Here is a 15,367-nt window from a genome sequence, read left to right on the forward strand (position 1 = left end):
GTAGAGAGAGGGAGGGGAGAGATGGGGTGTAGAGAGAGGGAGGGAGAGATGGGGTGTAGAGAGAGGGAGGGAGAGTCTGGGGTGTAGAGAGGAGGGAGGAGAGAGAGGGAGTAGAGAGAGGGAGGGAGGAGGAGAGATGGGGTGTAGAGAGAGGAGGGAGGGGGAGGGAGGGATGGGGTGTAGATAGAGAGAGAGGAGGGAGGGAGGGAGAGATGGGGTGTAGAGAGAGGGAGGGAGGGAGGGAGAGATGGGTGTAGAGAGAGGGAGGGAGGGAGAGATGGGGTGTAGAGAGAGGGAGGGAGGGAGGGAGAGATGGGGTGTAGAGAGAGGGAGGGAGGGAGGGAGAGATGGGGTGTAGAGAGAGGGAGGGAGGGAGGGAGAGATGGGGTGTAGAGAGAGGGAGGGAGGGAGGGAGAGATGGGGTGTAGAGAGAGGGAGGGAGGGAGGGAGAGATGGGGTGTAGAGAGAGGGAGGGAGGGGAGAGATGGGGTGTAGAGAGAGGGAGGGAGGGAGAGATGGGGTGTAGAGGAGAGGAGGGAGGGAGGGAGAGAGGGGGTGTAGAGAGAGGGAGGGAGGGAGGGAGGATGGGGTGTAGAGAGAGGGAGGGAGGGAGAGATGGGGTGTAGAGAGAGGGAGGGAGGGAGAGATGGGGTGTAGAGAGAGGGAGGGAGGGAGAGATGGGGTGTAGAGAGAGGGAGGGAGGGAGAGATGGGGTGTAGAGAGAGGGAGGGAGGGAGAGATGGGGTGTAGAGAGAGGGAGGGAGGGAGAGATGGGGTGTAGAGAGAGGGAGGGAGGGGAGAGATGGGGTGTGTAGAGCGAGGGAGGGAGGGAGAGATGGGGTGTAGAGGAGGGAGGGAGGGAGAGATGGGGTGTAGAGAGAGGGAGGGAGGGAGAGATGGGGTGTAGAGAGAGGGAGGGAGGGAGAGATGGGGTGTAGAGAGAGGGAGGGAGGGAGAGATGGGGTGTAGAGAGAGGGAGGGAGGGAGAGATGGGGTGTAGAGAGAGGGAGGGAGGGAGAGATGGGGTGTAGAGAGAGGGAGGGAGGGAGAGATGGGGTGTAGAGAGAGGGAGGGAGGGAGAGATGGGGTGTAGAGAGAGGGAGGAGGGAGAGATGGGGTGTAGAGAGAGGGAGGGAGGGAGAGATGGGGTGTAGGAGAGAGGGAGGGAGAGAGCTGGGGTGTAGAGAGAGGGAGGGAGGGAGAGATGGGGTGTAGAGAGAGGGAGGGAGGATGGGGTGTAGAGAGAGGGAGGGAGGGAGAGATGGGGTGTAGAGAGAGGGAGGGAGGGAGAGATGGGGTGTAGAGAGAGGGAGGGAGGGAGAGATGGGGTGTAGAGAGAGGGAGGGAGGGAGAGATGGGGTGTAGAGAGAGGGAGGAGGGAGAGATGGGGTGTAGAGAGAGGGAGGGAGGGAGAGATGGGGTGTAGAGAGAGGGAGGGAGGGAGAGATGGGGTGTAGAGAGAGGGAGGGAGGGAGAGATGGGGTGTAGAGAGAGGGAGGGAGGGAGAGATGGGGTGTAGAGAGAGGGAGGGAGGGAGAGATGGGGGTGTAGAGAGAGATGGGGTGTAGAGAGAGGGAGGGAGGGGAGAGATGGGGTGTAGAGAGAGGGAGGGAGGGAGAGATGGGGTGTAGAGAGAGGGAGGGAGGGAGAGATGGGGTGTAGAGAGAGGGAGGGAGGGAGAGATGGGGTGTAGAGAGAGGGAGGGAGGGAGAGATGGGGTGTAGAGAGAGGGAGGGAGGGAGAGATGGGGTGTAGAGAGAGGGAGGGAGGGAGAGATGGGGTGTAGAGAGAGGGAGGGAGGGAGAGATGGGGTGTAGAGAGAGGGAGGGAGGGAGAGATGGGGTGTAGAGAGAGGGAGGGAGGGAGAGATGGGGTGTAGAGAGAGGGAGGGAGGGAGAGATGGGGTGTAGAGAGAGGGAGGGAGGGAGAGATGGGGTGTAGAGAGAGGGAGGGAGGGAGAGATGGGGTGTAGAGAGAGGTAGTTAGAGTGAGAGATGGAGATGGGGTAGAGAGAGGTAGTTAGAGTGAGAGATGGAGATGGGGTAGAGAGAGGTAGTTAGAGTGAGAGATGGAGATGGGGTAGAGAGATGGAGAGATGGGGTGTAGAGAGAGAGAGAGAGGTGGGGTAGAGAGATGGGGTGTAGAGAGAGAGAGAGAGAGGTGGGGTAGAGAGAGAGATGGGGTGGAGAGAGGTAGAGAGAGAGGTGGGGTAGAGAGAGAGATGGGGTGGAGAGAGGTAGAGAGAGAGGTGGGGTAGAGAGAGAGATGGGGTGGAGAGGTAGAGAGAGAGAGAGAGATGGGTTAGAGAGAGAGATGGGGTGGAGAGGTAGAGAGAGAGGTGGGGTAGAGAGAGAGATGGGGTGGAGAGGTAGAGAGAGAGAGAGAGATGGGTTAGAGAGGTAGAGAGAGAGAGATGGAGTAGAGAGGGAGAGATAGAGAGAGATGGGGTGGAGAGCGGGAGAGATGGGGTGGAGAGCGGGAGAGATGGGGTGGAGAGCGGGAGAGATGGGGTGGAGAGCGGGAGAGATGGGGTGGAGAGCGGGAGAGATGGGGTGGAGAGCGGGAGAGATGGGGTGGAGAGCGGGAGAGATGGGGTGGAGAGCGGGAGAGATGGGGTGGAGAGCGGGAGAGATGGGGTGGAGAGCGGGAGAGATGGGGTGGAGAGCGGGAGAGATGGGGTGGAGAGCGGAGGAGATGGGGTGGAGAGCGGGAGAGATGGGGTAGAGAGAGAGCGAGAAAGAGAGATGGGGTATAGAGAGAGAGAGAGAGAGAGAGAGAGAGAGAGAGAGAGAGAGAGAGGGGTAGGGGGGGAATAGAGGTGTGAATGGGAGGTGGGGAGGGAGTGGTGTCTGTACATTGGTGTGGAACCCGGGGAGTCGGGTCCAAAGGTGGCACAAGATATTATCTTCCATGTGATGTTTTTTGTAAAGCCTCTAGTCTGATTTTCATTTGGTGTCTTTCTTTTTTTTAAGTTCTCTGCCAAACTAATAAATAGCTCATTTTGCTCAATAGTACTATTGTATAGTGAAATTAGTTTGAGTTGCATAGCAATGAGAATTTTCAGAATTACTTTTAAAGTCCAAATTTTGCTTTCTAAACCTACTATTCTAGAAAGCTGAGTGCAGATATGATGTCTCCTATCGTTCGGGACGCCGAGATTAGCAGAGCTTCTCGGCGACGCAGCGCTCCAAGAATGAAACCAGACAGTATCCTTTTCGCTTTGTGCCCATTTTGACAAAGGATCTCTTCTTGAAATGTTTAACCTGTGTTTTCTGCATCAGATATTATGCATTTATTATATTTCCAGCATTTTCTCTTTTTCTAAGATCTCTTAACATTTTACAATTTTTCTTTTTTAAATTTTGTGTTGCACAGATTCAGTTTCAGCTTTTTCATAACATAACATAAGAATTAGGAACAGGAGTAGGCCATATGGCCCCTCAGCCATGGCTGATCTTCGCCTTCAACTCCACTTTCCCGCCTGATCCCCATATCCCTTTATTCGTCTGGAGTTCAAAAATCTATCTAACTCGGACTTCAATATACTCAATGAATCAGCATTTACAGCCCTTTCGGGTCGGAAATTTCAAAGATTCACAACCCTCTGAGTGAAGAAATTCCTTCTCATCTCAGTCCTAAATGGCCAACGCCTTATCCTAAAACTATACCCCGTAGTTCTAGACTCCAGCCAGAGGAAACAATCTCTCTGCCTCGACACTGTCAATCCCCCTCAGAATCTTCAATGAGATCTCCTTTCATTTCTAAATTTCACTCTTTTTACTCCGTCTCTCTTCAGTTATCTTTGTGGTTCGGGGAAATATTGGTGCATTTTTGAAGGGAGATGGGTGGGAACTGCCATTCATATCTAGATGGTTGGGACGAGGACAGTAAGTCCTGGAATTTACATTAGGAAAGATCTTGAAGATAATTATCAAGACTTAAAAAAATCAACCCACCAAGAAGTAGAATTTGAAGCGGGGATATGGCTATCACACCTGTGTAAGGATACAATGGGAGAGGAAAGATCAAGGACAGGCAGTCGCCGCCCCCCCCTCCATGCAGTGAAATCAGTGGCTCAGATATTGATGTTTTTTAAAGAAATGTATTTCCATATTTTTGCAAAGATAATTACAATGCACAGTCTGCATCAAGTTTGAGTTTACTTGTGGCACGTTATGGTTGTTTAGCAGCAGCTTAATCATAATGTATAACAGATTTGGCCATTCATAAATCACTTCTTACTATGGCAGTGCAGCTTATAGATATCTTGTTCTCCACACAGGTATTTTAGTCAACAAAATAAAAAAGATGAATATGTCCACAAGCAAAAGCGAATGAGTGCAGTATTTGCCAGAGTCTAAACAATGAACTTACCTATGGAAGCTATGTTTATTTGGACTTTAAAAAAACTTTCAAAGAACATAAGTGGCTTTGATATACATATTAAAAGCTTGATGATTATAGAAGGAAGGAAAGACCGGCATGTTAAGGAAAAAAAGAGGATAGCAGGTTTCTTGGAGACAATTTCAGCAATGGTGGAGATATGGGGGTTTCATTTGATGTTGGAGAGGGCCAAGAATTTACTCTTGACAAAAAAAAATCAAGTTGACTGAGGTAAAACTTGATAGCTGTTTAGCCTTGTGAAAGACTCTCTAAAGCTGGTTTTGAAGAATCAAAAGGAATAAGAATGTTAATGCTCCAATAAATGTCGTGCATTGAGGCATTGTGCTGCGGGAGATTGTAAGCGCTGAGAGTGTGATCTGAAGGAAGTTGAGTGGAATGAGAGAGGATAGAGCTTTTAGCAACCCGAAGTTAAAGGAAAGTCCGAGGATGAGCTGAACTGTCAAATACAGTAAAATAGAGCGATTTGAGAAGAACTCGACAACCATGAGCATAGTGTTGGAGGGGGCAATCATATAAAGCCAAAAATTGCGCTCGGTGTCGTACCTCCGAGTATGACGTCGACCTGTAAAAAGAATATGCACCTACTTGATGGCGACCCTCCTTGCGAGTAGGAGGGCAGCGTAATGGCCCATGGATCACAGGGACACAGCCTGTGTGGAAGCATACCTGGGATCATGTGGGTATGGTCCTCCAATCAGAAAACACATTCTTTCATTCATGTAAATGACTACATTACTTCATTACTGCAGCCTTTAAAATACATACTCGTAATTCCCACTTCTAAACAAATACTATGCAGAAAGTTATGAAATGTGAACTTTATTTTTTTTTAAACCTGCAGCTTTAACATACAGTCGAATTGCTTCTCATTAAAGCTTTTAATGTTCTTGGATGTCATTTAATTTAAGAAAAGCATTATCCCCATGGGCTGTGGAACCGCCACCGTAGAATTTCCCTATGTAATAGCTGGGCAGTTGTTGGGTAAATAGCCCAACTCTGCGCCAGCAATTAGGTTTTCGGTGGCGGAGCAGTTGGCCGTTGACAGACCGTAAGTTTGGGATTTAGCCAACATGCGGAAATCCGAACTTGTGGTGGATTTCAAAGGCGGTATGACAGCGTACTTTGAGAGCACGCCATCATTCCCACCACAAAATCCAGGCCATTGTATCTTTAGAAGAGAATTCTAGGCTTTGAAGAGGTCCGATGAAATGACACGATTCATAGTGTTGAAGAGCAGAGCTCCAAATGTATATAATGTGGACAACAATGTCACCAGTGAAATGGCCATGCTGATGATCATAAATAGACCAAAAGGGAGATCGATCAAGTCCAGGGAACTAGAGACCAGTTAATTGAACATCGGTGGCAGGAAAGATAATAGAATCTTTACTCAAGGATGTAATTAAATCATCTAGAAACCAAAAATATCATAGAGTAATCAGCACAGTTCTCATAAGGGACGGTCATGCTTGAACAACCTCATTGAATTCTTTGAAGAGTAGACAAAGGTAATATAGTTGATGTACTATATTTAGATTTTCAAAAGGCCCTCAATAGGGTACCGCATAGTAGACGCTTACTGTGCGAGGCCCCTTGGGGAAGAGTGACCATAATATGGTAGAATTCTTTATTAAGATGGAGAGTGTGACAGTTAATTCAGAGACTAGGGTCCTGAACTTAAGGAAAGGTAACTTCGATGGTATGAGACGTGAATTGGCTAGAATAAACTGGTGAATGATACTTAAAGGGTTGACGGTGGATAGGCAATGGCAAACATTTAAAGATCACATGGATGAACTTCAACAATTGTACATCCCTGTCTGGAGCAAAAATAAAACCGGGAAGGTGGCTCAACTGTGGCTAACAAAGGAAATTAAGGATAGTGTTAAATCCAAGGAAGAGGCATAGAAATTGGCCAGAAAAAGCAGCAAACCTGAGGACTGCGAGAAATTTATAATTCAGCAGAGGAGGACAAAGCGTTTAATTTGGAGGGGGAAAATAGATTGCGAGGAAGCTTGCTGGGAACATAAAAACTGACTGCAAAAGCTTCTATAGATATGTGAAGAGAAAAAGATTAGTGAAGACAATGTAGGTCCCTTGCAGTCAGATTCAGGTGAATTTATAATGGAGAACAAAGAAATGGCAGACCAGTTGAACAAGTACTTTGATTCTGTTTTCACGAAGGAAGACACAAATAACCTTCCGGAAATACTAGGGGACCGAGGATCTAGTGAGAAGGAGGAACTGAAGGAAATCCTTATTAGTCAGGAAATTGTGTTAGGGAAATTGATGGGATTGAAGGCCGATAAATCCCCGGGGCCTGATGGTCAGCATCCCAAGTACTTAAGGAAGTGGCCCTAGAAATAGTGGATGCATTGGTGATCATTTTCCAACAGTCTATCGACTCTGGGTCAGTTCGTATGGACTGGAGGGTAGCTAATCTAGCAGCATAGATTTATGAAAGGGAAATCATGCTTGACAAATCTTCTAGAATTTTTTGAGGATGTAACTAGTAGAGTGGACAAGGGAGAACCAGTGGATGTGGTGTATTTGGACTTTCAAAAGGCTTTTGACAAGGTCCCACACAAGAGATTGGTGTGCAAAATTAAAGCACATGATATTGGGGGTAATGTACTGACGTGGATAGAGAATTGGTTGGCAGACAGGAAGCAGAGAGTCGGGATAAATGGGTCCTTTTCAGAATGGCAGGCAGTGACTAGTGGGGTGCCGCAGGGCTCAGTGCTGGGATCCCAGCTATTTACAATATACATCAATGATTTAGATGAAGGAATTGAGTGAAATATCTCCAAGTTTGCAGATGACATTAAGCTGGGTGGCGGTGTGAGCTGTGAGGAGGATGCTAAGAGGCTGCAGGGTGAATTGGAAAGGTTAGGTGAGTGGGCAAATGCATGGCAGATGCAGTATAATGTGGATAAATGTGTGGTTATCCACTTTAGTGGCAAAATCACGAAGGCAGAATATCTGAATGGTGGCAGATTAGGAAAAGGGGAGGTGCAACGAGACCTGGGTGTCATGGTACATCATTCATTGAAAGTTAGCATGCGTGTACAGCAGGCGGTGAAGAAGGCAAATGGTATGTTGGCCTTCATAGCTAGGGGATTTGAGTATAGGAGCAGGGAGGTCTTACTGCAGTTGTACAGGGCCTTGGTGAGGCCTCACCTGGAATATTGTGTTCAGTTTTGGTCTCCTAATCTGAGGAAGGACATTCTTGCTATTGAGGGTGTGCAGCGAAGGTTCACCAGACTGATTCCTGGGATGGCAGGACTGACATATGAGGAGAGACTGCATCGACTGGGCCTGTATTCACTGGAGTTTAGAAGGATGAGAGGGGATCTCATAGAAATATATAAAATTCTGACGGAACTGGACAGGTTAGATGCTGGAAGAATGTTCCCGATGTTGGGGAAACCCAGAACCAGGTGACACAGTCTAAGGATAAGGGGTAAACCATTTAGGACTGAGATGAGGAGAAACTTCCTCACTCCGAGTTGTTAACCTGTGGAATTCTCTACCGCAGAGAGTTGTTGATGCCAGTTCATTGGATATATTCAAGAGGGAGTTAGATATGGCCCTTACGGTTAAAGAGATCAAGGGGTATGGAGAGAAAGCAGGAAAGGGGTACTGAGATGAATGATCAGCCATGATCTGATTAAATGGTGGTGCAGGCTCGAAAGGCCGAATGGCCTACTCCTGCATCTATTTTCCATGTTTCTATGTTTCTAGGTCTGAGAATGTGGGAAAGGCAGCAGAATAGGTAGCAAGTTGGCTACAAATCAGAAAACAGAGTGGGGGTTAAGGGTAGCTATTCAGTGGCAAACAGTAGGAACTGGTGTTCCACAGGGATTGGTGCTGGAACTACTAATGTTCACAAATTTACATTAACGATTTGGACACTGGAATTGGTGGATACTAAATTGGGGTGTGTGGTTAACACAAAGGAAGAGTGGGAAAAATACAAGAGAACATTAATAAATTTGCAGAATGGTCGTGGAATTGCCAAATTATAGGAAAGTGACTCACCGCAGAATACTAGCCTCTGACCTGCTCTTGTAGCCACAGTATTTATGTGGCTGGTCGAATGGTGACCACAGGATGTTGACGATGGTAGGAAGAATAAAGAGGCCACGTACTGCTTTGATAATCTAAATGGGATAGTGGAACAAAGGGACCAAGTGGTATATACATTCACAAATCACTAAAAGTAGCGACCCATGTTAATGAGACCGTTTAGGGAAAAAAAGCAAACCAAGCACTGGGGTTCCTTTCTAGAGATATAATTGAAAAGCAGAGAAGTTATATTAAACTTGTATCAAACTTTGATTAGATTACACTCTGGAGTACTGTGCACCGTTCTAGTCTCCATAGTATAAAAAGGATTTAGAGGCACTGGATAAGGTGCAAAAAAGATTAACAAGGATGATTCTTTTTTAATTTATTCATGGGATGTGGGCGATGCTGGCAAGGCCAGCATTTATTGGCCATTCCGAATTGCCCTTGAGAAGGTGGTAATGAGCTGCCTTAAGAACATAAAAATTAGGAGCAGGAGTAGGTCATTCGGAATCTTGAGTCTGCTCCGTTGTTCAATAAGATCATGGTTGATCTACCTCAACTCCACTTTCCTTCACTATCCCCATATCCCTTGATTCCCTTAATAGTCATAATAATAGCCGCCTTAAACGGCTGTAATCCGTGTGGTGAAGGTACTCCCACAGTGATAAGTAGGGAGTCCTAGGATTTTGACCCACCGACTATGAAGGAACGGCGATTATATTTCCAAGTCAAGGTGGTAGTATTCCCCTGCGCTTGCTGCCCTTGTCCTTCTACACAATAGAGGTCGTGGATTTGGGAGGTGCTATCGAAGGAGCCTGAGCTAGTTGCTGTAGTGCATCTTGTAGATGGTACACACTGTAGACCCGGTGTGCCAGTGGTGGAGTGAGTGAATGTTTAAGGTGGTGGTTGGGGTGCCAATCAAGCGGGCTGCTTTGTCCTGGATGGTGTCGAGCTTCTTGGGTGTCAAGCATCTTGAGTTGTTGGAGCATCCAGGCAAGTGAAGAGTTTCCATCACACTCCTGACTTGTGTCTTGTAGATGGTGGAAGTGCTTTCAGGAGTCAGGAGGTGAGTCACTCATCGCAGAATACCAGCCTCTGACCTGCTCTTGTTGCCACAGTATTTATGTGGCTGGTTCAACAGTGACTACCAGGATGTTGACGATGGGGGATTCGACGATGGTAATGTCATAGAATGTCAAAGGGAGATGGTTAGACTTTCTTGTTGGAGATGGTCATTGCATGACACTTGTGTGGCGCAAATTTTACTTGCCCAAGCCTGAATGTTGTCCAGATCTTGCTGCAAGTGGGCTTGGACTGCTTCATTATCTGAGGAGTTGTCAATGGAACTGAACACTGCAATCATCAGCGAACATCCCCATTTCTGACATTATGGAGGGAAGGTATTGATGAAACAGCTGAAGGTGGTTGGGCCGAGGAGAATTGTTTGGAGGAACTCCTGCAATTATGTCCTGGGGCTGAAATGATTGGCCTCGAACAACCATCTTGCTTTGTGCTAGGTATGACTCCAGCCAGCGGAGAGTTTCCCCCCAGATTCCCATTGACTTCAATTTTTCTAGGACTCCTGATGCCACACTCAGTCAAATGCTGCCTTGACGTCAAGGGCAGTCACTCTTGCCTCTCCTCCGGGATTCAGCTCTTTTGTCCATGTTTGGAGCAAGGCTGTAATGAGGTCTAGAACCGAGTGTTCCTGGCGGAACCCAAACTGAGCATCGGAGTGCACGTTATTGATGAATAAATGCCACTTGATAGCACTGCTGATGACACCTTGCTGATACCAGAATTAAGAGGATATACTTGTAAAGAAAGGCTAAACAGGCTGGGGCTCTTTTTTTCCAGAAAAAGAGAAGGCTGAGGGATTCCCTGATGGAGGTATTAAGGATAATGAAAGTGTTTGATAAGGTAGACATAGAAAAAATGTTTCCACATGTGGGGGAGTCCAAAACTAAGTCATAAATATAAGATGGTCACTAATAAATCCAGTGGGAATTGAGGAGGAACTCTTTAACCCAAAAGGTAGTAAGAACGTGGAACCCGCTGCCACAAGGAGTAGATGAGGCAAATAGCATAGATGCATTTAAGGGGAAGCTCGCTAAACGTTCGATAGGGAAAGATATGCTGATAGGGTTAGATGAAGCGGGATGGGAGACACTCGTACTAAGCATGAGTGCCAACGTAAAATAGTTGGGCCGAATGGCCTGTTTCTGTGCTGTAGACTTCAATTACAGCATGGTCCATAGTTTTTGGAAGTATCAGTGTAAAGGCAATGGAACAGTTTTGAAGAATAAAAGTTTGAATGTCAATTCTCTTTTAAATTCTGTGCTTGATAATGCAGAGCAAGTACTGATGATCACTCAATGGCAAGAAATGATGAATATTTGCTTGTGACCTATCAAAGCCACCTTTCCTTAACTCATTCTCTAGAAATAACGAAGCTGGGAAAAGCTGTTTCTGTTGTACAGATTCAATCAGCTACTCGTGCATCAGGTCATATATTCACTGATTTCCGTAAGTATTGATTAAGATAACTGAAACTTAGTTTGTTTCAGATAGCTAGATACTGGAAATGATGCTGTTCTACTTCAAGTTCTTAAAATATTACATGGTGTTTACCACGTTATTTTGATTGTATGTGCTACCAGCAATTTTGGTAATTGTATGCCCTATGCCTGTTTGGTTAAAACCCTATATTGTACTACAACAAAAACAAGAAGTTGCATTTATATACCACCTTTAACGTAGTGAAATGTCCCAAGGCGCTTCACAGGAGTATTATGAGATTAAAAATTTGACACTGAGCTGCATAAGTAGAAATTAGCACAGGTGAGCAAAAGCTTGGTCAAAGAGGTAGGTTTTAAGGAGCGTCTTGAAGGAGGAAAGAGAGACGGAGAGGTTTAGGCAGAGAGTTCCAGAGCTTGCGGCCTAGGCAACAGAAGGCACGGCCACCAATGGTCGAGCGATTATAATCAGGGATGCTCAAGAGGGCAGATAAAAAACAGTCCTTTGTTCTTGGCAGATATAAATATGTGCATGAAAATATGCCCCATGTATCATATTTTACTAAGTACAGAGCACTACACTCACCAGCACTGGGTAGTCCTGTCCTCATAAAAGCTGAACAATATTTTTTTGAATTCTGCTTTAACACTTCTGCTGGTTAATTACTTTTAGATTTTAAATAATGCTGAAGAATTAACGCTTTTAGTGCTTTAACCCTGTTCACCGTCAGGTTCCACATGTATCCAGTATAGGATGAGCAGAAATTTCCTCCAATTAAATATTGGGAAGACTGGAAACATTATCTTCAGTCCCTGCCACAAACTCCGTTCCCTAGCCACCAATTCCAAACCCCTCCACTGCTTGAATCTGAACCAGACTGTTCGCAAGCTTCTGACCCATATGCTCCATCACCAAGAACACTTACTTCCACCTCTAACATCGCTTGTCTCCACCCTTGCCTCAACTCATCTGCTGCTCAAACCCTCATCTATGTCTTTGTTACTTCCTAGACTTGGCAACGATCTCCTGGTTGGCCTCCCACCTTGCGCCCTTCGTAAACTTCAGCTCATCCAAAACTCTGCTGCCCGTATCCTAACTCACACCAAGCTTTGTTTACCGACCACCCCTGTGATCGCTCACCTACATTTGATCCCAGTCCAGCAAAGCCTCAATTTTAAAATTCTCATCCTTGTTTTTAAATCCCTCCATGGCCACTCCCTATCTCTGTTACCTCCTCCAGCCCTGAGATCTCCATGCTCCTCCAATTCTGGCCTCTTGCGCAAATTGCCAATTTTAATCACTCCACCATTGGCGGCTATGCCTTCAGCTGGCTAGGCCTTAAGCTCTGGAATTCCCACCCTAAATCCCTCCTCTCTCTCCTCATTTGACGTTCCTTAAAACCTACCTCTTTGATCAAGCTTTTGGTCACCTGTCCTAATATCTCATGTGGCTTGGTGTCAAATTTTGGTTGATAACGCTCCTTTGAAGCGCTTTGCGACGTTTTACTACATTAAGGGCACTATATAAATGTATATTTCCTTTTGAATTAACCTAGGACTCTTTCCACTACGACAGAGAGAGACTAAAATGAGATTTACTGGAGGTTTTTAAGAATTAGGGAGGGGTTTGATAGTCTGTCCCTAGTCACTTAATATCCTCTGGTTCAAGAGTCATTGAAGAGGAGTCATCAATTTAAAATTGTCAATATCAGAATGAAGAGCAAGGTTAAGAAAAAAGATGATGCAGCAAGTTGTTGGAGCTTGCGATGCTCTGCCATCGGGACTAATTGAAGCACACAAAGCATATCTTTTGAGGGAAAAGTGGATAAAAATTTGAAGATGTGGGGAGGGAACAAGAAACTGGATTGTTGTAGCAATGAGCTGGTACAGACATGATGGGCTGAATGATCTCCTGTGCCATAAACTTCTATTGAACATGAGCAGAATTTTCATGCAGTATTAAAATACTTACACTAGTTTGCAGGTGCAAGTTTCTAACTTCAACAATGGCAAGCACAGAATGGAGGCCTGACATTTGTCTTTTAGAGAGGAAAGAAAATATGAGTGGGTAAACTAGTCGTCTCTCTTGCATGCCTTTAGGTGCCTAACTGAAGTGTCATTGGCAGTTACTTTGGAGCAAATTAATTGCCTATCTTCCCCCTCATGGAAAAATGTCTAACCTGGAGGAAGGGCATCTGAAAGGAGAATACATTATAATATCTATGTATTGTTGACAAGGTCTTCAATAGGCTATCAGTATTGCTGCCTTTCTCCCATTATTCTTAAGTACTGTGATAAGTTCTGACAATTGTAATGTCAATTATGGCTCATGGTCTAGCAATTCAGTTTGTTTAACTATGTCCTGTGCTTCAGAAGAGAATGCTCCCAACTAAAATTAAGTAATGGAACTGCTTGGCTTCTTAACGTTTTATATATAATCATCAAAAATTGCTGTCTTTTTTTAACAGTTTACCTTATTTTACAAAGGTGATGAATTTTGTGAATGAAATGTGTTGAGTAACCATGTTTTAATGGAAATTACTTAAATTCTAGAGTATTGTTGATGTAAAATACAAACATTAGTGCTCATTATTGAAATTAACTTCTGGTATTGTGTTACAGATACAGCACAGACTAGAGTCTGTCCTTTGAGGCAAATCGATACATCTCATTTACACTCTGGCAGACTATCTCGATCGGATGCTGCAACACCAGATGTGTCATTAGTAAGTTTTATAAAGTGTTTCTCTTAAGAAAAGTCAGAGCTCCTTGGATAACGAAACAGATAGAGAATATGATGAAGCAGAAAAAGAGCGTGTATGACAGATGTCAGGTTGTAAATACATCTGAGATTCAGGCCATATATAGAAAGGTCAGAGGAGAAGTCAAAAAGAAAATAAAAGGGGCAAAGAGAGGGTATGAGAATGGAATGGCAGCCAACATAAAAGGTAATCCAAAAATCTTCTATAAACATATAAATAGTAAAAGGGGTAGTAAGAGGAGGGGTGGGGCCGATTAGAGACCACAAAGGAGAGCTATTTACGGAGACAGAGGGTGTGGCTGAGGTATTAAATGAGTACTTTGCATCTGTCGTCACCAAGGAAGAAGATGCTGCCATAGACATAGTGAAGGAGGAGGTAGTAGAGACACTTGATATGATTAAAAATTGATAGAGGAGGTATTAGAAAGGCTGGCTATATTAAAATAGATAAATTACTAGGATGCTGAAGGAATTTAGGACGGAAATCGAGGAGGTACTGGCCATAATACTCCAATCCTCCATAGATACGGTGGGGTGGTGCTAGATGACTGGAGAATTGCAAATGTTACACCATTGTTTAAAAAAGGATGTAAAGATAAACCCAGCATCCACAGGCCAGTCAGTTTAACCTTGGTCGTGGGGAAGCTTTGAAAACAGTAATCAGGAAAATTAAGAGTCACTTGGATAGGTGTGGATTAATTAAGGAAAGCCAGCACGGATTTGATAAAGGGAAATCGTGTTTAACCAAATTGATCGAGATTTTTGATGAGGTAACAGAGATGGTTGATTAGGGTAATGCAGTTGACATAGTGTACATGGATTTCCAAAAGGCGTTCGACAAAGTGCCACTTCATAGGCTTGCCAGCAAAATTGAAGCTCATGGAACAGAGGCAGCCTGGATACGAAATTCGCTAAGTGACAGGAAACAAAGAGTAGTGGTGAACAGTTGTTTTTCGGACTGCAGGAAGGTATACAGTGGTGTTCCCCAGGGGTTAGTTCTAGGACCACTGCTTTTCTTGATGTGTATTAATGGCTTGGATGTGGGTGTACAGGGCACAATTTCAACATTTGCAGATGTCACAAAACTTGGAAGTACAGTGGACAGTGATAGTCTTCAGGATGATGTAGACAGGCTGGTGGAATGGGTGTACACGCGGCAGATGAAATTTAATCCAGAAAAGTTTAAAGTGATGCATTTGGTGCAAAAAATGAGGGGTTTATAAGACATATCAACTAAATGGTACACTCCTAAAGGGGGTACACGAACAGAAGAGACCTAGAGGTATGTGTGCATAAATCATTGAAGGTGGCAGGGAAGGTTGAGAAAGCAGTTAAAAAGGCTTACAGGATCCTGGGCTTATAAATAGACTTATAGTACAAAAGTGTGGACATTATGATGAACCTGCGTAAAACACTGGTTTGGCCCTAACTGGAGTACTGTATCCAGTTCTGGGCACCACACTTTATGAAGGATGTAAAGGCCTTGGAGAAGGTGCAAAAAAGATTTATGGAGAATTATTCCAAGAATGAGGGACTTCAGTTACATTGATAGACTGGAGAAGCTGGGGTTCTTATTAGAGCAGTGAAGATTAGAGGAGATTTGATAGAGCTGTTC

At 45.1% G+C, this 15,367-nt stretch overlaps 1 protein-coding gene across 2 annotated transcripts in view; it reads left to right on the top strand.

Annotated features, from left to right (window-relative positions):
* Positions 1-15,367, top strand: part of nup107 (nucleoporin 107) — a 65,620-nt gene that overhangs the window by 415 nt on the left and 49,838 nt on the right. For both annotated transcript variants that reach the window (XM_070900306.1, XM_070900307.1), the window contains exons 2-4: positions 3,112-3,206; positions 10,918-11,001; positions 13,614-13,717. In XM_070900306.1, coding sequence (XP_070756407.1) covers positions 3,112-3,206; positions 10,918-11,001; positions 13,614-13,717 — 283 coding nt within the window. The remainder of the gene's footprint in view (positions 1-3,111; positions 3,207-10,917; positions 11,002-13,613; positions 13,718-15,367) is intronic.

This window comes from Pristiophorus japonicus, chromosome 15 (assembly GCF_044704955.1).
Source record: "Pristiophorus japonicus isolate sPriJap1 chromosome 15, sPriJap1.hap1, whole genome shotgun sequence".
NCBI classification, from domain to species: Eukaryota; Metazoa; Chordata; class Chondrichthyes; family Pristiophoridae; genus Pristiophorus; species Pristiophorus japonicus.